Source organism: Sarcophilus harrisii, chromosome 3 (assembly GCF_902635505.1).
Source record: "Sarcophilus harrisii chromosome 3, mSarHar1.11, whole genome shotgun sequence".
Taxonomy (NCBI): domain Eukaryota; kingdom Metazoa; phylum Chordata; class Mammalia; order Dasyuromorphia; family Dasyuridae; genus Sarcophilus; species Sarcophilus harrisii.
The window spans coordinates 432753516-432780828 of record NC_045428.1 but is presented as its reverse complement, the minus strand read 5'-3'; the positions used below and the strand labels follow the sequence as shown (position 1 = coordinate 432780828).

At 35.1% G+C, this 27313-nt stretch overlaps 1 protein-coding gene across 7 annotated transcripts in view; it reads left to right on the top strand.

Annotated features, from left to right (window-relative positions):
- Positions 1-27313, top strand: part of FRY (FRY microtubule binding protein) — a 470054-nt gene that overhangs the window by 172197 nt on the left and 270544 nt on the right. Inside the window, exon 1 of one of the 7 annotated variants that reach the window (XM_031960732.1) lies at positions 9628-10640. The exons of 5 other annotated variants lie outside the window; for them this stretch is intronic. In XM_031960732.1, coding sequence (XP_031816592.1) covers positions 10571-10640 — 70 coding nt within the window. In that variant the 5' untranslated portion in view covers positions 9628-10570. Of the gene's footprint in view, positions 1-9627; positions 10641-27313 lie in introns of those variants that run through there. One more of the 7 variants, XM_031960733.1, reaches the window with a different exon arrangement.

The following is a 27313-nucleotide window of genomic DNA, read 5'->3' as shown; positions in this document are numbered from 1 at the left end:
CCCCTTTTTTTTCATCCATTGTGCTTAGAATTAGCAGCTAGATATCTCAATGGATAGATTGCTGGGCTTGGGGTCAAGGTCATCTTAAGTTCAAATCTGGTCTCAGACATTTACTAGCTGTGTGACCTTGGTCTAGTCATTTAACCCTATTTGCCTCAGTTACTCATCTGTAAATGAGCTGGAGAAGGAAATGGCAAAACACTTTAATATTTTTAGTAAGAAAACTTCAAATAGAGTCTCAAAGTGTCAAATAACACTGAAAAACAATCAAACAACAAGTACGTAGCATTGTACTTGGCCTATTAAGTAGGTGCTTAATACATTTTTACTGATAAAATATCTCACTCTGTACCTTCCCCCACACTAAACACTATCTTGTAACATAGAGAAAACAAATAAAATCAATGGTCATAGCAACCTTGTCTGGAAATGTATGTACTATTCTGTATCCCTAGTCCTCCACTTTTCTATTGGGAGGAGGGAGATGTGTTCTCTGGTACACATATATTAATCATCATTATTCAGTGCTTTCCTTCCTTTTAATGATCCCTTAATTCACATTATTGCGATCCTTGTTTTCCTAATTTCATTTTCTATTACTTCATGTTTCATCACTTTATGTTGTCTTATAACTTTCTGGAATTCTTCATATTAATCATTTCTTAAGGTACAGTAATATTCCACTGTATCCACATATCACAATTTGTTCCACTATTCCCCAGTACCTGCTCTGTGTATGAAGCTTTTCTTTTTTTTTTAATAATAGCTTCTTATTTTCAAAATACATGCAAAGATAATTTTCAACATTCGTCCTTGCAAAACCTTGTGTTCCAAATTTTCTCCCTCCCTTCCCCCACTCCCTCCCCCAAACAGCAAATAATCCAATATATGTTAAACATATATAATTCTTCTATACATAGTTCTACAATTATCATGCTGCACAAGAAAAAACAGATCAAAAAGGGGAAAAAATGAGAAGAAAACAAAAAAGCAAGCAAACAACAACAAAAAAAAAGGTGAAAATACTATGTTGTGATCCACACCGTCCTCTTTCTTGGATGCAGATGGCTCTCTCCAGCACAAGTCTATTGGAATCAAAGCCTTTCTTTTTTTAAACTCCTCTGGGGGATAACCCTAGTAGTAAGATCAGTGAATGGAACTTTTCTGCTGCATGTCTCATACAACCAGATATATCAAAAAATATGTCTTTGACCTGAGACTTCTTGTCTCCAAGACCATAATTGTTATAACTTTAGAATGGATTCTCCTTATTCTCCCACCCTCCCACCCCACATCCAGCTTGTACTCGTCAGAATTTGCCCCTGGCCTTTGCATTCAGATAATCTCTGTGATCAGCAGAAATACCTAGTTCTAGTGTCTGGAAGCATCTGCATTTGAACCAAAACATATACGAAAAAAGTATGTGAAGCAATAAATTATTTGTATTTGCAAAAATTTGTCATGAAAACATTTCCAAAGCTCTCAGGAATCTGTTTTCATAAATATGATTGCTTGTGAGTTGACTTTTTTAGAAAGTGGAAAGAAAGGAGAGGGGGGAAGGGAGGAAGGAATGCCAGGATTCCTGTGTTTCATGTTTGAATTCTCCGAAATAAATGATATCTGGTGCTATTTTATTTTTTCTGTATATTTCTCATAATGGACCAGAGCAGCACACATTGTGTTTTTAAAATAGATCAAAAAAGCAGTTTTTGATTTATCTGGACACATTGTTCTCTAAGTTCTTTCTAAAATACCCCCGATTCTACAGCAACAATAACAAACCCTACTAAATCCACCCCTCACCAATATGCTTTGTCATCACTCATTTTGGCTGCTATCTTTCTAAATCAACCCTTTCTCTATTTGATGTAGTTTGGAAAGCCTTCTTATTAAAACATGTCCTAGAACATTATTGATATAATATTCATAATTATTCTCCAACTTAATGATCAAATATGAATCTCCTAGTCAACTATGTTTCAAGCCTCCTTCCCCTACAATAAAAGATTCCCTTGTTTCCCAAGTCTTTAAATACCTCCACAGATAGAAAATACTATACAATCCCTGCTTATATCCTCTACAACAGCAGTAGGGAACCTTTTCTCTGCCAAGGGCCATTTGGACATTTGTAATATCATTCTTGGGCCATACAAAATGATCAACTTAAAGCAGTGGAAGGTTGTTGTACATAGTTTTCAGCTCTTTGCCTTAGCAAATGATTTCTTGGGCCTTATGTGGTCCATGAACTGGATATTCCCCAACTCTGCTTTACATGAATTGTTCAAACACTATTACACACATGTATATACAAACTTTTTTTTTGGTCAGGAAACTGAAGCAGATGCCATGTTCTACATAGATGGAATCTTATAGTCAAGTTAGAAATCATCCAAACCTGCAATCACTGGACCTGCGTTAAATTAAATCCTAGTTCTCAGATTTACTATTTGTATTGATCTGAGGTAACTGACCTAACCTTTTTAGGCCTTAGTTTCTTCATCTGTAAAATTGTTGTTTGTGGTTTATCCTTCATTCTTGAAGAAGACCAATGTCATCAGGAGGGTGAAGTCTTGACTTGCAAGAAAATTGGAGTTAGGTAATACAGGGCTGTGCAAAATCATCAGCCTCCCTCTCTCCTCCAGAATCATTTGTGGTCCAGTGACAAGACATAGATCAGGACAACTGGCCATGGCCCAGGATGTAGTGGAAGACCTTGAGCTTTTTAAGCTAAGGTCTTTCCTAGTTGTCAGTTTGTCTGAGGCTATGCCCATTCAGCAATTAAAGGATAGGTAAAAACTGAGGCAAAAGAAGGGTAGTTTGCCTTCTCAAAAGAGTAGGTCTAGGACTGGAGCAAAAGACTTTTCAGGTTTCTCCTATATTACATTTTTATATTTATTTTATGTTATATATTATTTATATGAATATTTTATATTACATTTTATACTATAAAATACTATAACATTGAATCAATTATTCATTGATCTGGTCAATGATTCATTAATCAATCTATCATTGAATCAATTCTTGTCAAATAGGAAAGTCCTTCCCCAGGTAATTTATGCCCCTATGAATGTAGCTCAGCAACTTGTAGTCCAACTTATAGTATTAGAGAGTCACATGGGGCATTGAGAGGTTACATGATTTGACCAAGTTCATATAACTAAAATCTTTCTGACTCCACGTCCAGCTCTTTTTTCCACTAAGCCATGCTGCCTCTCAAAGCATATATGCAAAAATGATGTAAAATGTTATTTTGACATATAAAGAATAAAATAGAATAAACATGTGAAGTCATAAAATCTTGCAGAACAATCAAGCAACATCAACATAGCATATATGTCAACTATAATTACATTAAAATAACAGCAACAAAATCTACCCAGAAGAAAAAAGTTCAGAAGCAATTAATATATTATTATTATATTAAGATTTATATGCAGAGGAGTAAAAATTTCCTTTATTCAACCATAGTTTATATTTTTATATATTATTTAATATATTTTTGTTTATTTGAGACTTTATTATTATTGTCAAAATATTTTCTCACAAGTATTACCTACATGTAACAAAAGGCTCCTCAAAAAGGAGCAAACAATTTACTTCGGAGATCAGAGGCCAAAGGAAGTTCCTTTTGAGCTGATGGGAGTTTGGCAAGTAGAGATATAAAGCAGAGAAAACTCTCCATTCTGAGGAATAAGGAGAGATAAAAGCACAAAAAAGCACAGGAAATGGAGAGTCATTAAATTTATTTGGAACTTAGGGTATCTGTAAAGGAGTAGTGACTGGCAAATTAAGTTGTTGCCAAATTGTAAAGGACTTTCAATGCCAGTTCTTGGAGTTTGGATTTTTATTTGGTAGGTTCTAGAAAACCATTTGAAGAGTAAAGTGACATGATTGAAATTGTGATAGTGGCTGAATGTAGAATTTTTTAAAGAGACTAAACAATGGTCCAATTAAGAAACTATTGTAATAGTTCAGATGAGATGCCTTGGATTGCGACAAAGAGTGGTGAGAAAGAAAAGGAAGTCACATGCCTAAATCATTTCAAATCATTTCAAAATAGGAAATGAAATAGGAAGGTAAAGGAGAATACAAATAAATACAAATGGAAATAATCAAATAGAGACTACTTTTTTTTTTAAACATTGTTAACCACCCTCTCCTCTTAGATACTCTGACATCTCTAAGCTTTCAAGACACTATTTTCCTCTGGTTCTCCTGTCTAGCTTGGTCTCAGCCTCCTTTTCTGGATCTTCATCCATATCACATCTTCTAATTATTAGTGTGTCTCAAGGGTCTGCTCTAGATTCTTTTCTTTTCTCCCTTTATCCTTTTACAATAATCACATCAGCTCCCATGGGGTTTAATTATCATCTTTGTGCAGAGGATTCACAGATATCTGTGCAAATATCTGTGTATTATATATGTATGTTTTCAGCTGTATTCAGCTATAGTCTCTCTTCTGAGCTTCAGCCCCTCATCACCAGTTATCTAATATACATTTCAAACTGAATGCCCAGAGACATCTCAAACTTAATGTGATCAAGAGTGAACTCATTCTCTTTTCCCTCTTGTCTTCCAGATTTCTGTGTTTCTGTTAAAGACATCACCATCTTTCCAGTCTTCCAGGTTTACAAGCTTAGCTTTATCCTTGACATGTGGCTCTCGCTCACTCCTAATATTTAATCAGATGTCAGATTTTGACATTTTTACCACTACAATGTCTCTCACATTTGATTCATATTATTGTTTCACTCAGCTACCATCTTAACCCTCATCTCCTCCCAACCGGATTATTGCAGTAGCCTCTTTCAATGTTTCAAGTCTCTCAACACTCTAGTCCATCCTCCACTTTTCCACCAAAGTAATTTTCCCTTAAGTGCAGATCTGCTCCTGTGACTCTCCAAATCAGTTAACTCCAGTGGCTTCTAATGGCCTTTAGGATAAAATTTAAAACTGTTTAGATTTTTAAGTCCTCTACAACCTGACCTTATTGTACATTATTCACCCTCTTAACAGTCTGTAATTCAGACAGATTGACTTCCTTACTTTTCCCTAATCATATCTGTGTACTGGCTCATATCATCACATGCCCAGGATCTCCTGCATCCTTATCTTTAAATCATACATCCTAATTTTTCCTTTAAGAAGGTTCAGATTAACATGGATAGTTAATTCCTGCAAGTTTGCCAGTTTCTTTCACATTGGTCTCTTGGAACTCAGTTGTGCTTCAGGGCAGAGTTTGGGTAAAAAGTCAGTAAAGTGTTGTTCTACTTATAAAGTCTTTCCCTACCCTGAATTTATCTTTTTAAAGGTTGTCAAGCATGGTCATTTTCTTGATTGTGATCATGAGTTCATGGAAACAAATTACTTCCTTTTACTATACCTCGAGTATAGTAGATATATACATATATATATATATATATATATATATAGAGAGAGAGAGAGAGAGAGAGAGAGAGAGAGAGAGAGAGAGAGAGAGAGAAATATAGAGTATATCGGGTGCTTTTTTTGCTCTCTACTTCTACCACTTCCATGCCATAGACCTTTACCAATTCCGCCCTTCTCAACCTTTGCAAGCTTCAGGGTTTCTTTTTAAATCTAAATGTAAACCTTTTGCTTATTTGCTTATTTGACAGCTACAAGAATTGTATCTCCTTCTGGTTTAAAACAAGGCCCATGTTCTTGTTATTGCTTTTAAAATACTAACCCTGATTACCTGACCTAGGAGTATGTATAGTATATCACATTTCCTCATGCAAATCCATTGCTCTTCTTCTCTTGCCATTGTGTTTGGGGATGTCAAAAATGGTCATTTTTGCCATTCATCAAATGTTCAATAAGACTTCAGCAAAAAAGGAGTAAAAGGAGTAACAGATGGAAAAGTAGTTTATTTCAAGAAAGTTTGCATCACTTTTCTGGAGTTACAAGATGAAATAGAGTCCAGTTTTATTACTAAGCAATCTTTGGGCTTGTTGGGTTGCTCCCAAGTCCAGGTGCTTCTATAGTCTACTTTTTTATGACTAAAACTGCAGATAAAAGTCTAAATGTTGAAGCCAGGTTGACAGCAGGTATCATTGTGTTTGATTTATAGTCCCTTTTAAAAAGCCTTTTCTATCCTTTCATAGCAAACACTTTTTCCAAGACATCCAAGTTAAAAATATATATATATATATATATATATATATATATATACACAAGAAGAATTCAGGTTTCAAGAGAAAGAATTGTGGTCTCTAGCACTGATATATTCACAAAGAAGACTAGAAAAGGCCATTAGCAAAGTTTCTTCTAAATTGTTCTTCAGTTTTTGCTTTCTGGGTTTTTTTTATGACAGTTTTGTAGCTCTTCAAATGCAATTGCAGAAGCATTCTCAGCAAGTTAGTAATTCATATGGAATCCAGTTAAAATTTTAAAATGAGGCAATCTTTCTTTTCATAAAGCCAACAAGAGGATCTTCTATGAGGTTGAACAAAGGAATAATATTTTGCTTATATGTGTGTGTATATACACACACATATATAGTATTTATGTATACATATATAATGCTAATATATGTATATATTACACATATATTTGTATATGCATACATAGTATTTATATATGATATATAATATTTAATATTATAATATTTATATGATATATAATTTTAATGATTTAATTTAATAATTTAATATAATTTATATAATATTTATATGGACATATTTTATATATATATATATATATATAATATATGACTTTTGTCCTTTCTTCTCAAAGAAGGTCAAAATGACATCACCATGTTAGAGTCAAGTTGGTGGCTAATCAGATCAATAGGAACTCCCAAGATTCTAACATAGGTCAAGCTGAAATACTGCATATGAATATTTGGGATGGATTCCCCACATTTTCATATCTCTCATTTCTTTAGAGTGGTTTCAGTTCTGCTTTGTTCATACAGCACATCCCTTCTCTTCTGAGATATGCCATAATGGGCAACCCTGTGCCAGTGTCTCCTATGTCATGCAATCAATTCCAAGTTCTTAAGAGAGACCTTGAAAGTGTCCTTATAACTCTTTCTGACCACCATGTCAGCACTTGCCCTGCATGAGTTCTCTATAAAATAGTATTTTTGGCAAGCATATATTTGGCATTCAAACAATGTAGCCAGTCCAGCAGAGTTGCACTCTCCGCAGTAGAATATAATACAAATAGTATACATTTATATTATATACATAGTATATATTTGTACATACATATACACATGCATATATGTATATTCCCATCTTTGATGTATACTGGCTTTGAGATCCTGGCCAAGGCACTTATCCTACCAGTGCCCTGGTTAACTTTTTAAGACTCCAAATTGCAAAGATTTCAACCTGCATTGGTAAAGGGAGTTTCATGATCTGGGGGAAGGGGGGATTCCCATGCCACAGAAATCAAAATTCCTTTCCCCATTCCTATCTATATATTACTACAAGGATATATACCATTAATGTTCAAAAGATGTAGACTTTTAGAAATTTTGTATAGAATCTCAAAAATCTATTTGAAGATAAAGCAAAACATCAATTTTTCTAAGGTGCAGCTTTATATTAAGACATGAATCTTCTTCACACTGGAAACTGAAGGAAAAGGAGGAAGTCCTTATTGAGCCAGCTCTTATTGAGCCATCAGTCATTAAGTTCAGCATATGTCCTGGTCTATTTTTCCTTCCCTTTCTTAGATGAGGTATTACAATGCAAAAACTTCAGGTCCTCATTTCATCTAAACAACTCATATTCAAAGCCCAGTGAAAAAATAAATCTGCCCTCTGATGAAGTATTTGAGATTAAACAAAAGTCAATCTAGTTACAGATCTTTCAGATTTCATGAAAAAAAAAAGTGCATACACACATCAATGGACTTGTGTTTTGTTTTTCAAGACTTGTGCTTTGTATAAAATGAAGAATGTAATAAAAATTGTCCCATCAATAAAGGGCATTTCAGGACATAGCCCTAAAACTTCCCTAATTAATAGATGTTTACATTGTATTTAGGGTAGTTGTGTGGTGAAGTACTTATAGTCAACCCTGGAGTCACAGAAAGACCCATCTTTCTGAGTTCAAATTTGGATGAATGGTCCTGGAAAAGTCATTAGCCCTTTTTATCTCAGTTTCCTTACTTGTAAAATAAGTTGGAGAAGGAAATGGTAAACCACTCCAGTATCTTTGTCTAGAAAACCCCAAATGGGAACACAAAGAATCAGACACAACTGAAAAATGATTGAACACCACCACATTGTATTTCCTGTGTTGTAATGGTATGGACACTCCTTCCATCCCCAGCAGTTAATTTCCTGAGTTTCTTGTAGCAAAAAACCACAACACAACACTTAACCAACCTTCTGATGGTGAGTATGTTTCATATGTACATTGTTATATGTGTTATTGGTACATAGGTATGAAAGGCACCCTGGTAGAGTGGATAGGGAACCTACAACAGAATTAAGAAGGCCTGAGTTCAAGTTTTACCTCAGGTCCTGGTGTGTCATCCTGGGTAGGTCATTTAATCACTCAGTGCATCAAGTCACTATCTAAGACCATAACAGGCTAAGGGGCTGATCTGCTTTGGGGGAAAATTTTCATACCTAATCTACAAATCAATGAAAGCACAAATTTAGAGCCAAAAGTAAATAGATGAGTAAAACTAAACACACACATATACATGTGATCTTGACTTGTGCTTTTATTGGTGTTGGGAACATTTGGTGTAGAAACTTCCTTCACCAATGTATATCAGTAACTAATTTGTAACTTAGAATCTTGCATAGTTTCTCTGGATACTGAGAGGTCACACAGCCAGTCTGTCAGGTTCAGAGTTCCAAGGCCAGCTTTCTATCCACATTGCTTCTTAGTTAATGATATAGCTTTATACAGTACACTGTGTATTTTACCTTTCCTTGCTTTCTAGTATGAATTCATATCCTCTGGGTCTTTATTTTTTATATTTATTTGCTGGAGACAAGGATTTGCCTGGGTTTTGCTATGTTAATAAATCATGCTTGTCATTTTTAGAACATTTTGATTTCTTTCACTGGAAGCTTTTTGTCGACAAGACAAAATAGAAAATCCAACTTTGGGTGCTGGGGGAGAAGGGTAGATCCTGTCTACACAAATGTAGCCAGTCATTATTAAAGCACAGTACCCCTTTTTTTTTTTATCCCTCGGGCAAGTGAAATGATAACTTGAACCAGAAGTAGCTGAAATCAGGAAACCTGAGAGCAAGAATTCATGAAGTCAAAAAGCTATTGTAGGGCAAGGAAAACTGATGCTCTTGTTTCTTGCCCTCGAATATCAGCATAAATAAATAAATAAATCCATAAATAAACGAGCTTTGGGATGATTAGAAATGAAAGGATTGTGAGTCAGGTCCATTGTAGTGTGACGTGCAGTGAAATGAGAGACAGATAGAGAAAGAGAGAGAGAGAGAGAGAGAGAGAGAGAGAGAGAGAGAGAGAGAGAGAGAGAGAGAGAGAGAGAATGCTAGCTTTATCCAGTGTCCAAGCAGTTAGTGTGGCTGCTTCTTTCAATGATCACTTTTCGTGGAGGAAGGGAGGGCGGGCGGGCGGAAGGGGAAAAAGAGTAACATAAAGTGAACATTTGGTTGTGGTTGAGGAGGGGTTTAAAAAAAAAACAGAGAAAAAGAAAGCTCATGGAAAAATTGTCTTCTTGTTCCCGATCTGCAAATGCTCGCGACCTATCCTCCAGCATCTAGGCTGACGGATAGATGGGGCTTTTTTAAACGTCACTGCAACCAGATCCACGGGCGCAGCTTCTGCTTTACCGCAGAGTGATGCAGTTGTGTATAATTCAGCATGTGGTGCCTGGAAACAGGCTGAGAGGGAAGTAGCTGACCAGAGGATGCATGCGATGTGCAGGAGAGGATCTTCTGAAGCGGAGGGAGAGAGAGAAACCTACGAAACCTGGGAAATTCCGCCAGCTGCAGAGAGGGAGGAGACGTTTCTCAGGAAAGCTTCAAGTTGATACTGTGAGCAGAAGGAAGGAGGTGCTTGGAGCTGGGTCACTCAACCTCCCAGCCTCTTAAAGGAAAGCAGTTTGGACAGGGGGGAGGCTGCATCCTGGGAGAAGCCTAGCTAGCTCGAGCCCTCCCCTCCTCTCTTCTGCCCACCCCCACCCCCTTCCTTGAGAACATTGCATACTGTGCAGATAGCAACTACTCTGGGGGCTGTACCTGTCTTAAACGGAGCATGTGGACAGGCAGCAGGCTTTTGGGGCCGTGGCAGCCCAGCAATGCAAACAACAGCAGCTTTTGAGGGGCTGCAGGGACAAACAGAAACCCAATAAAACTAAGTCCAGGAGCTGAAGGAGGAGCAGAGGCCAACCATCGCCTGCTTTTTAGCCTTTTCTTAGTATTATTTTTTAATGAGGACTACCTGCCAAGGAGGGAAGAAGCAGATCTGCAGTCTTCGTTTCCTCTCCTGACCTCTAGTTTACATCATACTAACTGGTGACAGTCACATCTCCATACACAGTACCTGCCACTTCAGCTGCTCAGAATCATAGAAGCGTCTTTGTATGCTGCAGACATGGCTAGCCAGCAGGATTCAGGCTTCTTTGAAATCAGTATCAAATATTTACTGAAATCCTGGAGCAATAGTGAGTAGTAGAAAACTGATCTCTTTTTCATACTATGTAATGTTTGCTCAATAATGTGGGTAACTCAGATAATAAAATCCCGAATTAGGTTTGGATACTGTGATTGCAAACCCCGGAAGTTTTGATTTCTCTCTCTCTCTCTCTCTCTCTCTCTCTCTCTCTCTCTCTCTCTCTCTCTCTCCCTTTCCCTCCCCCTTCCCCCTTACATCTGTTGTAAAAAATAAAATAAAATCAAGATGTCAGAGATTTAAATAGCTTTCATTAAGTGCAAAGGCTCTAATGGGATTACACTAGATTTTGCTTGATCAAATTTTCAAGTTAGACTTGCTTTCAGACTCCCTGGTACATCCAATATTGAGCATTCCAGGCAGCATTTCCTGCCTTGATGTTTATTTGATTTGTTCAGGCTTTATCTAAATATTTTGTGAAGTGCTATTTAATCAAAGGGGTGTGGCATTGCTCTGCCAGTACTTTGTAATTATTTTATTATGGCATTATTGTCTAAGAAAAAAGTACTTGACATTCCCAAATCTGAGATTCATCATTTTTAGAATAGAATGCTATTTGCAGATTCATTTTCTCTGTCTTGCCACTCTGTTTGATATTCAGGCTTCTGTGTGATACTGAAATGGAGGGGAAGAAATTCTCTTCCCATATAAAAAAGGGGAAAAAAAAGAAAAAACACCGGGGTATTTTCATAGTTTAGATAGGAAGCCTTATAAAAATGTAAACAAGTGAGATTCAAATACTTCCCCATTTATTACAATATTAGCATACTGTGGATTGTGGGGTTATATTCTGAGCCTATTTAAAGATTTTTTAAGAATATGGTATTTCATAAAAAGAAAATCTTCAAACCTTTGTGATGCCAGAAGATGTAATCAAATCAAAATCAGGCCTTCAGGTGATCCATGATGCCATCTATTTTTGTCTGGAGTTTAAAAGAATAGTGTCATCTCTTAGCAGAAGGCTTTGTGTTTATTTTAGTTAGAAGACCAACAGAATTTTTAGACCTCTTAACAAAACCATGTTTCATAACTAGGCAAGTTTGAGTATAAAACAATGTCTCCTGGAAAATTCTAATATTGGATTATGTACATGCTAATGATCACAGGATCTACAATCAATAATCCCTTGCACAAAATAACCTGTGGCAGTGATTAACCCCATGTAAGCAAAACCTGTGGAGAAAATCCTAAGCAAATCACTAAGCAAAAACAAAAGCATTTCTACTTGGATGATAGTCTGGGATATTCAAGTCTAAATGATATTCATAGAAACCATTTTTTCCAGGTCATTCTGTACTCCTTGATTCACTAATGGACTGATCTATAGCTGTTTTTCTAGCATGAGGGCAAAAACCATTTGAAAATAATGCTGTTACCCAAACATCATTGATTGATTTATTATCATCATAAACTATTTAACTCAGATTCATCATTAGTTTATATACATTGTTCCTCAAGATGAATCTTGGACTACTTTTTAATTAATTTAAAGGATAAAATATTTAAAGGATAAAAATAGGATAAAAATGCTTTCTGAAACTGACATAAGAATAGATATCAAAAAACTGATTGTTATACTATAAATGGTGGTTTTATATCTTATTTTAGCCTTCATTTTAATACTCGCATAGCAAAAACCAAATTCTACTTTTCTTCCCATATATTTGTCATCACATTATTATAAGAAAAATTGTGACAATACTTAGACCAAAAGGATTTGTTTAAAAATCTTTCTCCTCTCCCTCTCCCTCTCCCTCTCCCTTTCCTTCTCCCTCTCTCTCTCTTCCTCTAACTCTTTTCCTTTCCCTGTCCTTTTCCCTCTCCCTCTCTTCCTCTCTCCTCTTCTCTTTTACTTGCTCTGTTTCAGATTCATTGCTTAGTAGATTCTACAAATCACCTCTTTCAGTCCCTTAGTCTTGTCCCTTTTCATTCCAGGAAATGTTTTTCAATGATTTATATATTTATCAAAAGCATGGGTTATAACATCTTACTCAAAACGCTGTGCAACATCCCTTCTTCTCTGTTACACAAGAATAAAATGGACATTTCTCTGATCTTTCTCTGTAAATAGATAGTTTTCTCAGCTCCCGCCTAAAAGAGAAAGAGGAAATAAAGTCTCTACCAAGTCTTTCTTAAGCTTGTTGCAACACTAACCAGCTTACAACCCAGGATGAGCCTACTTACTCAATTTTACATACTTTTTTCAGTGTCTGGGAGATAAAGGAATTTGTTCAGAAGACATGGTAAAACATACAAGCCCCAGGGCTTGAAACTGCTGTGTTTAACCTTGGTTTGGGGGAAGCCTTAGCATATGTAGCTGCCATACTTGCACATGCATGCCTCACATCATATTTTAGGGAAGTTATTGGACTTGCCCACATACCTGAGAGAAGAATCAGCTCCCTAATTACATTATGGTTCCTATCTAGCAGTAGCAATACCTGCAAAAGTGCAATTAAAAATAAATAAACTATATGTTCATAATTAATAGCATTCCAGGAAAGTGGTGGTAGGAAAGTTCATTCCATAAAAGTTTACAGCTTGAGATTTTGATGTTCCTGGGACCAAGTTCTTCAAATTAGGCATTGCCTGCCAGAATGTATTAGTTTTCTATACATAACATTCACTAAGTGACTTTGTCTTCCTCCTGAGAGTTGGAGTTGCTTGGTTTTGTCTTGAATTTCTTTGGTCAATGTGTGATACATAGATAAAATGTTCCCAATACAAGCAAAATATTACTTCATCATTACATTGTTGAGTCTTTCTCTTTCTCTCTTTCTTTCTCTGTCTCTCTCTCTCCCTCCCTCCCTATCTTCTTCCCTTCCTCTTTCCCTCCTTCTTTGCCTCCCTCCCTTCTTCCCCCCCTCTAACTCTTTGTCCCTGTCTCAGCTGCTTTTTATCCCTCACTGTATATAGAAACACACACATATACACACACATTTCTATATATGTAATATGTCACAACTACTAAACTTTTTACCTAGAATGCCCATTCTCTTCATCAGGGTTGAACATCTACTACTTCAATACTTTACATCCCTTTAGCTTGTCCATGAAAGCAGGAGGCCTTCATGAGCAACTAACAAAGTGCAATATAAGGAAGGTTAGATTTGAAATCAAATGATCAGCGTTAGAATCCAGCTTTGCTACTTATTTGAGTGACCATAGGCAGTCAGTGACTTCAATTTCTTCTTTAAAATAAGAAGCTGTACAAGATGATTTCCAAGGTCACTCAGCTCCAAATCTGTGATTCAAAGCAGCAGATAATAATTAAAATTCTTCCTGTTTGATCATTTCTCCCACAAATTGACCTGTCTGGTTAAGGTTTTGGGGATTGATCTGGTTAGTAGTTCTAAATCAATCTGGGCTTTAAAATACACTGTAAAAAATCTACAGGTATATAACTGAGAATTGTATTTATGTCTTCTTGTACTTAGGAATATGTTGTTTTGTTATATCCTCTATATTGGTTTATTGGTTACTACCTCTCCCAACTACATTGGAAGTACATTATGGGCTAGTCTTATTTGTTTTTATTTGTGTGTGTCTGTGTGTCCATCAATAATTGCTCGTCATTTTAATATATTCTCCTCAATGAATGAATGAAGATGCATTTCAAAAACTCAGCCAGCAATGTCATCTTATTCTTTCTTTCCTCCCAATATTTCCTTAGTTTTATAAAGACTTTTTTTGCTAGTATAGTCTCCTCACAATGGGCAAGATCTTCCAACTGAGTATAGGAATGTTTTAGAAGTAAATTAATTAACTCTTTCAGGACTGGAAAGTACCATTAATTAAATTAAATGCTACTTGTGAATTACCTCTTTCTTTCTTGTTTCTTTCCATCATTCATGCTTTTTTGCTTTCTTTTTCTTTTTTTCCTTCTTTCCTGCTTTCCTTCCTCCTTTCCTCCCTCCCTTCTTCCTTCTGTCCCTCCCTTCCTTTCCTTCCTTCTGTCACTCCCTCATTTCCTTTCCTTCCTTCCTTTCTTTTTCTTTACCTTTCTTTTCTTCTCTTTTTTCTCTTTCTCTGTTTCTTTTTATGTCTTTCTCTGTTTCTTTCTTTAGTCATCAGCTTTGTGGCATTAAAAAGTTAATGTGCTTTGCAAAGTCCAGTATGCTACAGGGAGTCTTCTGCCAGTCTGAAGAATCTGACTCAGCACTTCTGAGTTGTGTTATGGAGATGAGTTGTGGTGATAATAGCTCCACCTTGGTTTAACCCAGAAATGGAAAATGGTCAAAACCCAAAAGAAATTGTGCTATAGGCAAGTCAGTATTGAAAATGCCATCTCTTAGCAATGGGCCCCAGTGCATTTATTTATTTGGATTATTGATGCTAATGGATACCTAAAATATTATCTCAAGGACACAAGTAAGGAGGAGAAGGGTTTGTGAAAATTTTATAGGATTCTGAAAGTGGCTTTAGAACTAGGATTTATTGAACAGTAGAGGAATACAAGAAACAGGGAAATACAAAGAGCATGGTTCAATGGGAAGAGCACTAATGATTTGGAACTAGATGTGGGTTTCCATTGTGGCTTTGCCAGAAGGTTATTTAGGTGACCTTGGGTAAATCATTTAAACTCTCTTCATTTTTCTCATTTGAAACATGTCCATTTAAACCTCTTAACCTGAGATCCTGAGTGATTGACCTAAAGCTGAAACTTGATCAGATATTACAACTGTATTCCCAAGAAGCCTTCACTTTCCATTCTCTTAACCACATGCAACTACCTAGCACTGTCCTTGGCATTTAGGGGCGTATATGTCTCTATATGTCCACTTTGAAGTACTTTCAAATGACATAGAGAAACAAGACAGAAAAACCCATAGTCAACATAGATGATAATAAAGAGGTTCAGTGACAAAATTTCATTTTGAATATATTGAGTGTGAGGTGCCAACAGGATGTTCATGTTGAAATGCATAGCCATTGGAAATATGTATTTTGAAATATGATGGGTTTATGAATGAAGCTGATCATATGTATTTTGGCATTTAAGAATATTTTGCTGCTAACATTCACAAAAATAACTAAGTCAATCATCAGAGACTTTGTGTGACTCTCTAGGATCTCCTTATATTACTCACCTTGCTTGATGTATTGGCCTTGTTTCCCCTATAAAGCATAATGCCACAGGAATGTATTTCATACTCTGTAAGTGATTCTCCATGTTAATTTATGGGATCCCAGGACCAGAGGATCAGAACTTGAAAGCACCCTGCAAAATCACTGTAGTGAATCCCATTTGATAGATGCAAAAACTGAAACTCAGAGAGGAGAGGGAAGTGATTTTCCCAAGGCCATATAGGTAACAATGAATAAATAAATAAATAATAAAATAGAGCCAGGATTCAAATGCAGAACTTTTAAGTCTATACATTTCCATTATATTCTACTACTTATTTTCATTTTCAAGCTTAAAAGCTTATTATTTGTGGTAATTTTGAAACCAATTTTTAGTGGGGTAGGATAGAAGAAGTGATTGGTAGCTCACACATTAACCCTTATTTTAAAGTTACCTGTGTTCAATACTTTCCTAAATTATTATTGTAGATATATGCTGTCAGCTAAAATGTCACTTTCTACAGGAAACCTTTTCTAATCCCTCTAAATTCCAAGTCCTTTTCCTCTGTGGATCACCTCCAATTTGTAATAGCTGTTTGCATGTTGCTTTCCCCAGTTTGATTGTGAGCTCCTTGAGAGTAAGAACTGTCTTTTCTTTTTCTTTGTGTCCCCAGCAATTAACACCTTGTCATGGTAAGGGGCATAGTAGGTGTTTAATAAAAAGTTTATTGGCTGACTGACAGGTTAACAGCTAAGTCTTTTGAACTGTGTTGGGTTTTTTTGGAGGGGAGGCTCTGGAAGAAATACTCTTAATGAAAATGATAAGAAACATATTACAAGGAAATCATGCTTCTTATATGTTTCTTTAAGATTCTTAATGTTTTTTTAAAGATAGTTTTTGTGGTTCAGACAAGGAAAAATGCGTCAAGAGCTTTCAAATCTACATCTCTGCTGTAATGGGGGTGATACTTATCTTGTTGAGTAGAGAAAATTACTTTAATGTGTTCTCTTTCAGTTGAGAAACTGCTGCTAACTCAAAATGACATATAGCAGTAGAGGCTAAAGAGAGCCAGGAATATCACAATCTGACCATAATCCAGAAATCTTACTTTAGCTGATAGTTTGTCTGGGTCCTCATGAAATCATTTATTGAGCTGGCAGCTGAGGAGTGATTTAATTTCCCTTCCTTTCCCTCCATGTCTGACTCTGATGTTGCCTGGTGCAGTTATCATCAAATACTGAGAAGGGTAAGAGGAGGAAGGAGGAGAATGGGATCTGGGTAATGGAGATCCTGGTTCATCAGCTCTAGGATATTGTGAGAGTTTCCTGTATGTGGATGTGGATGGATGTTTCAGGAAGTATAAAATGCAAATGTCAACCGTAAAATCAACAAAAATAAAATCATCTATATTTGTTTTTATTATAAAGCCTATGTAAACTGTAAAGTTTACAGAGTACTCTCAACAATTGTAAGTAATATCATTCAACCAGAGAGCAGTGCTCTCCGCCTGGGACAGGCTTAGTAGTACTTAAGGATAAAGGTAAAACAGTCCCTGACCTTAAAGGACTTACATTATAACAGAGAGACAAATCCACTAACATAGATAAATATAAAACACATGCCAAAAAGATAACCTTAGACAGAAAGGAATCAGTATCTGGGGAAAGCAGGAAAGGCCTCCTGTAGGAGGTAGCAGGGGAGCTGCGACTTGATGCAAACCAGTTTTGTTATTTTATAGGTGAGGAAGCTGAAGTTCAGAGACTCTATTTGCCCAAGATTACATTGACAGGCAGGACTTGAATCCAGGTTTTTGGACATCATAATCAGTGATCTTAACTGCTGAAATATTAGGATTATGTTCTAATGATCTTATTTGATATTTCTCTCTGCTTAGTTCCCCTAGATAATTAAAATATGCTGGTTGCTAATGTATATTTTAAGGAGTTAGAGAAGGATATTTTAATGAAAGACTCATATTTCTGTATGGAACTTTCAGTATTGCTGACAGTTAATGTACCTTCGTATTGTATTTACCTGCTGGATTTCAATTATAGTCAAATAACTATTTTCTCTACTATCCATTTCATTCAACACAAAGTGGCCAGAACAACTATCCCAAAATACACTTCTTCCATATCACATTCCTTTTTAAGAATCTTTATTGGCTCCCTGTTGCTTCTAGGATAAAATATGAAATCCCTTGATTGACATTTTTGTTATTGTTCAATCATTTCAGTCATGTACAACTTTTCATGACCTCATTTGGAATTTTCATAGCAGAGATACTGGAGTAGTTTATCATTTTCTTCTCCAGCTTATTTACAGATGAGGAAACTGAGGCAACAGGGTGAAGTGACTTGCTCAGGTTGACACAGCCAGTCTAAGGCCATATTTGAACTCAGGAAGATGAGTGGACATAAGGCCAGGCTTGGTGCTCTGTGCGCTATAATGCCATTTAGCTGCCCATTTATAGCCATTTACAATCTAGTTCCACCTTGTCTTTCCAGACTTCTTTCACATTCTACTTCATGCATTCATCATTCTGTCCAAACTGGCTTACTTGCTATATGTTCCTTCAGATGGTCTGTCCTCTATCTCTGCATAAATTAATTCACCTTATTGGAATGCACTCCTTCCTCATCTTGTTCTCTCACAGTAGAATCCCTAGTTTCCTTCCATACTCCCCTCATAGATCACCTCCTGAAGGAAGCCTTTCCTGATGCTCCTAGATGTGTACTTTCTCTTCCTCCTCCTTGCTGACTTGATAAATACAGTATAGGAATCAGTCGGACTAAGTTAGCCATACAGATCTGAATTCAAATCCTGGATTTGAACAAGTCAGTTAACCTCTATCAGCCTCTGTTTCCTCATTTGTAAAATTGAGGTGTTAATGATACCTATCTCACAGGGTTGGTTACTAAATATATAAAGTATTTTTTAAATCTTAAAGCTCTCTTTTAGATGCTGCATATGTTATTCCCCACCCACACTTCCCTGATTCAGTATATATTCTTTGAAGAGAAAGCCTTTTTATTTCACATTGTCTTTGTAACAGTAACTTTATCATAGCAGGTGATTAACATATTTTTAATATTTTCTTCATTTCTAATACTAATGTTTATTTTAGAACTTTCTAAATCTTGCCCATGCTTTCCCCTTTTCCCACTCCAATCCCAAATTCCTCCTTCATACCTTCCCTACCCCTTCTCCCATAATGCCTTCTGGGCATAAACCACAATTTGCATACAGGCTAATACAGCAAGTCTCTTCTTCTCAGCTAGTTCCTGAGTACATGAATGGCATTTGGACTGATTTTACACATTTATCCTCTGAACTATATTTACTGAATAAAAGTTCCATATCACAGAAGTCTTATCTATAGGAAGAAAGGAAGGAAGATTCATGAAAGATTAGAACTTTAAGCCTGAGAAAAATATTAGGGTATTCTCTCTACTGATAGAAGTCCACACTGATTTCTTAAGTAAATTTTCCTAGAAATCAAATAGCTTGGTCTTTTCATTTTCCTCAGAATTTTACAGTTGGAAGGGACTTCAAAGGTCATTTAGAATCAGAATGTCCCTCCCAGCACATACAACAACGGGTCACCCAGACCTTACTGGAAGATCTCTAGGGAAAAGGGACCCTTATGAGGCACTTGCAGTGAGCTCAATAAGTGGGATTATGGATAGAGTTCTGGCCTTGGAAGTGACTCTAGTTGTGTAATCCTAGTCACTTCACCTTGATTATATTAACTATAAAATGGGGATAATAATATCACCTACTTCCAGGGTGATTGTAAGATAGCATGCTTACTTCATTCCTCGATTTTCATTCTACTTTTGAATGGTTCTCATTTTTAGGAAGTTTTCTTTGTATCAAACTTCACTTTACCTCTATACAATTTTGAAATTTTTATTCCCTGTTTTACCCTCAAAAATTTAAGAAGAAAGAAACATTTAATACTTCTTCATTGTAATCTTCAGTGACCAAAAGAAACTTATCCTGTCTCCAACAACTGAATCTTTTGGTGACTCTAGAGAAGAAATACATTTATATGAATATCATATAATTCTGTATTTCCACTTGTTAGGTTCAGTGATGCTATCTTTCATGTTCACATATATACATCCTTTCTCATTTTCAAAGAGCATGTAAGCAGATAACTGTTAGTCACCAAGAAGTCCAGTTGCTAAGCAATAAGTTTATTCTCTGCCAAGGTATCAGACTCTCTGATGAGCCTGATCCAGTTTAGTCATTTGCCGAGCAGGAAAGCAGGAAGTAGAACTTAAGCCAAGTCAATATCATTTCAAGTTGATATTTAAGGCATTTTAAATCATTTTTATAGAAGCTATTCAAATCTGAATTAAAGGCTTTTATTAAACCAATTTAATACCAGTCTTGTTGTTTCTGTTGTTGTTGTTGTTCAGTAGTTTCAGTCATGACCAATCCTTTTTTTTTTTTTTTTTTTTTTTTTTTTTTTTTTTTTTTTTTTTTTTTTTTTTGGTTAAGCAATTGGGCTTAAGTGACTTGCTCAATCTCACATAGCTAGTAAAGTGAATTTAGATCCTCCTAACTTCAGGACTGATGCTCTGTCTACTATGTCATCTAGCTGCCACCTGACCAACTCTTCATTATCCCACTTTGAATTTTCTTGGCAGAAATACTGGAGCAGTTTGCCATTTCTTTCTCCATCTCATTTTATGGATCAGGAAACTAAGGCAAATAAGGTCACAAAACTAGTAAGTGTCTGAGGTCACTTTCTAACTTGGGTCTTCCTGAGTTCCTGATTCGAGACCCAATGCTCTGTCTACTGAATCCATCACCTTATTGTCTCTACTCTTCACTGTTGCTAACCAACTGCAAAGTGGTTAAAAAAAAAAGATAGGAAATCAACTTTGAAATTTCTAATTTCTAAGTTACTGTCACAATATGATTTCCATATTACAATTAAGTTTCCATTAAGAAAACTCTGAAAGCTTAAAAAACAGACTTTTTTTTTTAAGACAATCCTTAGTAAATAAATGTATGCTTTGGCAGCTTAAATGAAGTTAAAGCATTACATTAACTAGGACAATGCTCTTGTAAAATTCCATTTGTAGTCTTGCATTTATTCAGAAGAGTCATCAAATCAATAAAATGTCTTAGCACAGAAAAAGCAAATCAATACTTGAGAAGAGAATGGATCTGGATTTTCTTTCTTATGCTTTCATTGGTGGTGGTAGTGGATTGTGATTTTTTTTCACAGACTAATTCACTTTGACTTACTATGTAAAATAGACATACTTCATATATACTTTCTTATTATTAATTTGAAGAGTACTTTAAAACCCTACATGAAAAAATGATGTTACTAGAAACAGACTTTAATATTTTAATGACATCTCTCCAACAGCATCATATTCATATTTAATGTGAATGTCAAATGTTCATAAATAAAGTTTATCTGATATGGACAACCAACTTTTAAAATTCAGAATGTTCACATTTTTTGTTTTTCTGATGAAGAAAAAGTTTTATAATTAAAGAATTTATCAGATTCTTTGTATTGTTAATTTTACAGTTAAGTCTTTGTGATTTAACCCCTTGAAACTTCAGTAGAAAATAATAACTGAAATCTGAACAAGGTACCTGATGAAACCTAAATCTTCTGGATATGGGGATTCTTTAGATTAAACCATTCTGCATAGTCACTGTTATATATTATATAAATAATCTAGTTATTTGGTTTTTATTTTTAAGAAAAGCAAGGCTTTTTCTACTGCCACAGTTTTATTTGGAAACATCATGGCATGTAAATAGGAAGACTTTCCTTAATTTTTTTACATATAACATGCCTCAGTTAACAAGTCAAGGACAGCTTGAGGAAATAGTCATCGAGAGAAATGTAATATTCTGAGAAAAATCTTCCTGAAACATTTAGTTACTCCTTTCATCACAAACAACAGATCATTATGGAGAGTCTGGGCAGTTAGGTGACACCAAGGCTGGAGTCAGAAAGACCTGAATTCAAATTTAACCTCACACACGTAGTAGTCTTAGCACACTAAGGGACTCTGGGGAATTCACTTTATTCTATTTGCCTCAGTTTCCTCATCTATAAAATGAGATGGAGGAGAAAATCTAAAAAACACTCCAGTATCTTTACCCAATAAAACCCCCAAAAAATAGGGTCACAAAGTTGGAAACTACTGAAATGACAACACCAAAACTTACATAGTGTTGTAAGTTTTGTAAAATGGTTTACAAATATTATCTCACTTGATCCTTACAATAATCTTTGATGAGGAAACTGAGAAAAACATAAGTTAAGTGAATTGCTCAGCTTCTTACGATAAATGCCTGAAGCTGAATTTGAACTCCAATCTTTCTAACTTTCTGTCTTGTTGTCCAGCACCCTAATTCACCTATTCACCTAAAATGGCCACTGCAATATTAGTTTTGTAACATGATCAAAGAAGACATTAATATAAAGCTTATTTTTAAAATGTTTGTTCCTAAAAGGTAGAAATCACTAAGTCTGTGAAGTTTTCTTGCTCATCGGGAGCTACTACAGTGCCATGTATGGATTAGATGGCAGAATTTAGGCTATATATATATATACAATTTTTTTTACAATTGTCTCTACATAAGACTGTTTTAAATTTATTACAGGTAATAAAGCTAGGAGACACTGAGTATTTTTAAGTTGAATCTGATGGGCTTTGAAGCTAATGAAAATATATCAGCATGTATTGTACAGGCCACTATTACAGAAATAGAGTAAGTCAAAAGCAGTTCTTATAGTAGGTGAAGGAAAAATTTCTGGATCTGTTCCTCCTAGTATTTCAAACAAATAAACATTTCTTAATGCTGCCTTCTCACATGCTCACCTACATCTGGATCAGTTTCTTTTTTATTTGTTTTGGGTTTTTTTCCTCCTAAATTGAAAGGATTTCCAGTTCCTAGTCTCAAGCCTTTGTTTCTTTGAATATATCTTTTCTTTGAATATAATAATATTCAAATATTTGAGTATTATACCAATTAACTCCATTTCCTCAAGAAATCATTTTGATCTTATATATCTTATATGTATCATCATTTAAATAAGTTAAAAGGATTTTATCCATTATTCTTAGTTTCAAAAGGAATCAATATTATAATATTTTGTTCAACTAAAAAAATGCATTTCCATAAAGCAAACATTCTTTTCATTCTCTTCCAACTGAGAGCAGAGCTTAATGTGAAAAAATATTGAATGTCTCCAGTTTTTAGACTGATTTTCTCTCCTTATGACCTTTTTTTGTGTAATAATGCTTCCTTGCATATTACTGAATTGTTTTTTAGTTGAAATAAATTAATATGGCATGATTTTCCTTGAAAGCTGTCCAAGTGCCATGGATGAAATTCTCCTAACACATTTAAAATATGATACCCACAAAATATATTAAACATAAAAAAGTTTTCTTGTTTTAGATCATCAAAAAGCTTTTCTTAAATACTTACTGAATGACAAACACTTTTCTAGGCACTTAGAGAGAATCCAATTTCATGTTAAATATCAATAGTTGACCCATATTTATTGAACAAATATTTATTGACAATCTACTATGTACAAGGCATTGTAGTAAGCACTGTAGGAAGACATGGGTTCCAATCTCACAGAGCTTACAATTTAATCAAAGGGAGTGAAGATATATGCCATATAACTATAATCCAAGGTAGTTAGGTGACAGCACCATTGAATTGCATCTTGGTTAAACTTTATCTGCAATATTGTTTTCAGTTCTACAGTCTTCATTTTAGGAGGTACATTTAAAAGTGTGAATATGCCCAGGTTAGTAAGTTGCCTTAAAAGCATGTTATCTGTGGTACACTAAAAAGAACTGGGGTTTTTTGTCTTGTAAGAGATTTAGAGATGATGTTTTTTGTTTCAACAGAAGCAAAATGATGCAATGGAAAAAAATCTGAATTAAGAGACAGAGAATCCACATCCCAGTTTCACTTCTGCCATATTATCTCAGTGATCTTAGGCAAATAATTTAATCTCTCTCTAGGCTTCAGTTTTCTTATTTGTAAAATGATAAACTAGCTTCTTTCTAGCTCTAAATAAATGAATCTATGATCCTTCAAAACAATTGAAGAGTTGTCGTGTGGAAGAGAAAAAGAGTTTATTTTGCTTAGCTGCAGAAGGTAAAATTAGGGCAATTCAATGGAAGTTGAGGCAGATTTTAATTCAGCATCAAGAAATTCCTAAAAATCAGGAAAAACTGTCTAAAAATGAAATGATATACTTCAATAGAATGAGTTGACCTCACTGGAGGTCTGCTTGTTGCATATGTTATAAAAGGGAATTCTTGCTTTAGATATGTTAGTTCAAGCTGAACCTATGAGGTTCTCATTCTTTTGTAATTCCTATATTTTGTGATTTTAGAAAAGAAAAATCTGAGAGATACCCATAAAGAATAATAAAAGGTAATTAAATAATCCTTCAGCTAAGTTTTCACTTATATTTTATGTATATTAGTAATAAGATTAAGCTATTAATTTCCAAGGTTTCCCACTGTCAATTAATTATATCCATCTTTCATTCCTGTAAGAAAGTCTGTAGTGACCTCGCAAAATGGAATATATTTGGAATAAAAGAAGATAGTTCCCAAACTCTGAAATAACACAATTTGAAATATTCATTATTCCTCTTTATTAAGTGATCATACAGCATAGATATATAGCTAACTGGGGAACAGAAATTACTCTCATGTATATTACTGAATATTAAAGTTTTACCATATTGCTTCCCCCCCCAATTACGTCATTAAATAATCTATTCATTTCCTCAAGAAAATTTCACCTAAAAGATAAATGAAAAATCCAGTCTCAAAAATTAGAAATCTAACTTGTAATTCATAGAACCTTTACCTTAACATACTGCCAGTCAAAGATTCATAAAAATTTTCCTAAAAGTCCTATATGTGGAAGATAATTGAATATGAAACATATAAGCATGTACATTCAATTCATTCAAGAGTTACTAAATAAAACAATTGTAAATAATTCTTGTTTGAATGAAGGGAATGTTGTGGCTCATTTTCAAAAATTTGGTGATCTTTTTTTTAATAACCAGAAATAAAATCTTCATTAACTATGTAGCACTAGCCTTCTTTACAAAGGTACACAGAATTCCTGTGGATGTTTATTGAACATTTTATTCATGGAACATAATCAGAATGTGTTTTTAATTATAGTCAGTTTTTTAAAAACAGAACACAATTGGGAATAATGAGTACTTTATGAAGAGAGTAGAAAAAGATCAAAATTTTATGCTATGAGGTAAATTTTACATTTTTCTCTGTGGAACATCCTTTCTAGGATCACTCCCCCAATTCTCATTGGCACTATTACAATGAGTCCCAGGAAGGAAAGAAAGCAATTACTACTTTCAGGATTCTAGAAGTAATCCTTGGGCTAGATATTCTGCAGATGCTAGAGCTCCAAAAGCATCTATTGGTGTGTTTGCCCTTAACAACTATTAGATTCAAATAGCTTTGTAGAAAAGGTATTTATACAGTAGTTACAAAGCATTTTACTCCAAACCAAGGGGATACACTCCCATAAAATATACACAGAGTCTATGGAGGAAAGAGTGGGCACAAATTTACAATACGCTGGTCATAAGGTGCATCTATAGGAAACATCTGTGGCCAATGTAATTCATCACTGATACTTTGGGGCTTCAACTGGTGGACAACTCGTTTTCCCTTACAGAACATGACATTTCAGCTGGGTCTTAGACTGGGTTCTTAGGCTGTGGCGCCGGATTCCTTTTACCAGATTCAGCCATGCAAGTCATTTGGCTGTTGGGATACTATCAACCTGGCTAAAAAGTTCCATCAGTCACTAAATGGTGGCTTCCCAGGCTCAACTGGGAACTTTAAAAGATTCAGTATCTCTCCTGTCGAAGTCCATCCAATGGACCCTCTGGACAGGTTCAGTGAGCTTCTATATTCTTCCTTTACTGTAGCTACAGACTTACCTGGGCATTGCTGCTTTCTTTAGCTGGGGTGTTACAATGTATTTTTCAGCTGGAGTGCTTCCCATGCTCTTTTAGCATGGGCAATGATCCTTAATCTTAATTCGTGAGTTTTATCATCTCCTGATAAGAGATGAGAATGTTCTAACCTCTTTTGTACAGTAATTCTTATCATTCATGTGAGAAGTGATTCTCTCAATAAAAGACTCCACCTTTATGGTGATCAGTTATACTTTCCCAAATTTCTATTAGGAATTTATTCAAATGAGTGATTGGGGAGAAAATTATTGAAACAATATGTGCCCTGGAGCAGGCCTATGTGCAATAAGCTTTTTAAGCCTCAGAACCTTTATGAAGTACAGAAAACTTTCTTTAAATCTGAAAAGACTTATTCCATTGCAGTCTTTCTCTTTGAGGCCTGTTAGACTTCCAGTTTTATAGAAGGCTAAAGGTGACAGAAGGCAGGTGGATGGTACAGTAGATAAGAGTGCTGGTCCTGGAGTCAGGAAGACTTATATTCTTGATTTAAAATCAGATCTCAGATCTTTTCTAGTTGAGTGACCCTGGGCAAGTCACTTAACCCTATTTGTCTCAGTTTTCTCATCTGTAAAATGAGATGGAGGAAGAAATCGCAAACTATTATAGTATCTTTGCCAAAAAAAAAAATCCCAAATGGGATCATGAAGATTTCGACATGACTAGTCAACAAATCCAGCAACAAAAATAAAGGGGGTACATCACCAACAATCACAATCTTATTTATTAGATTATTTTATTCAGTTTGCAAACTTGTAACTGGAGAAAGACATGAAAAGTTAGAAATTCATTCATCCATTTTTTTAATAAACATTCAACACCTACTTTGTGCCTTTCATTGTGTTTGCCATTAAAAATAAACAAAACTGAAACAGTTCTTATCTGCTAGGACAAGTTGAATGATGAAAGAATTTCATCTCTTCAGTAATGAAAAAGTTTCAAGATATGTTTGAAATGTGTAAGACTTGGATTATCAAGGGTAAAGGAGCAGCTAATTGGAGTTCATTCATAATGACTTTTAGTATCTGAAAAGTTGCTATATAGAGAATAATGACTTCCACGTCCAGCAAAGAAGAATTTAGTCTAGAACAAGGATAAATTCCCTGACATGAATGGTTGTAAAACATCTCAGTCCTTTCACAAGGAGGCCATAGAATATTCTTTTCTGAAGATTGCCAAAAGTCTTTTTGTGTCCAGAATGGTGGAGAGCTCCTTCTAGGTCAGCAGTATTCAAAAGTGGCTATAAAGTAACAAGATTCATTTTGGTTATGTGCCTTCTACAGTCAGTATCATTCTTTTATAATTGTACCTCATATCTGTGAATTAATGCAATAGGTACTCTGTTAAAAAAAAAATAGAGTATAGAGATCTTATATTCTTTTGGCTAAAAAAGGTAATCATCAAAGAGGTCATCTTTACCAAGAATATCAGGAGTATTGTAGCAGATTTGACAATACTGTATCTGTCTTCAAATTTTAAAATTGACTTTTAAAATCATTTAATTTTTTATTTATTTAAATAGTAAATATGTTTTAAAATACAAATAAATATTAAA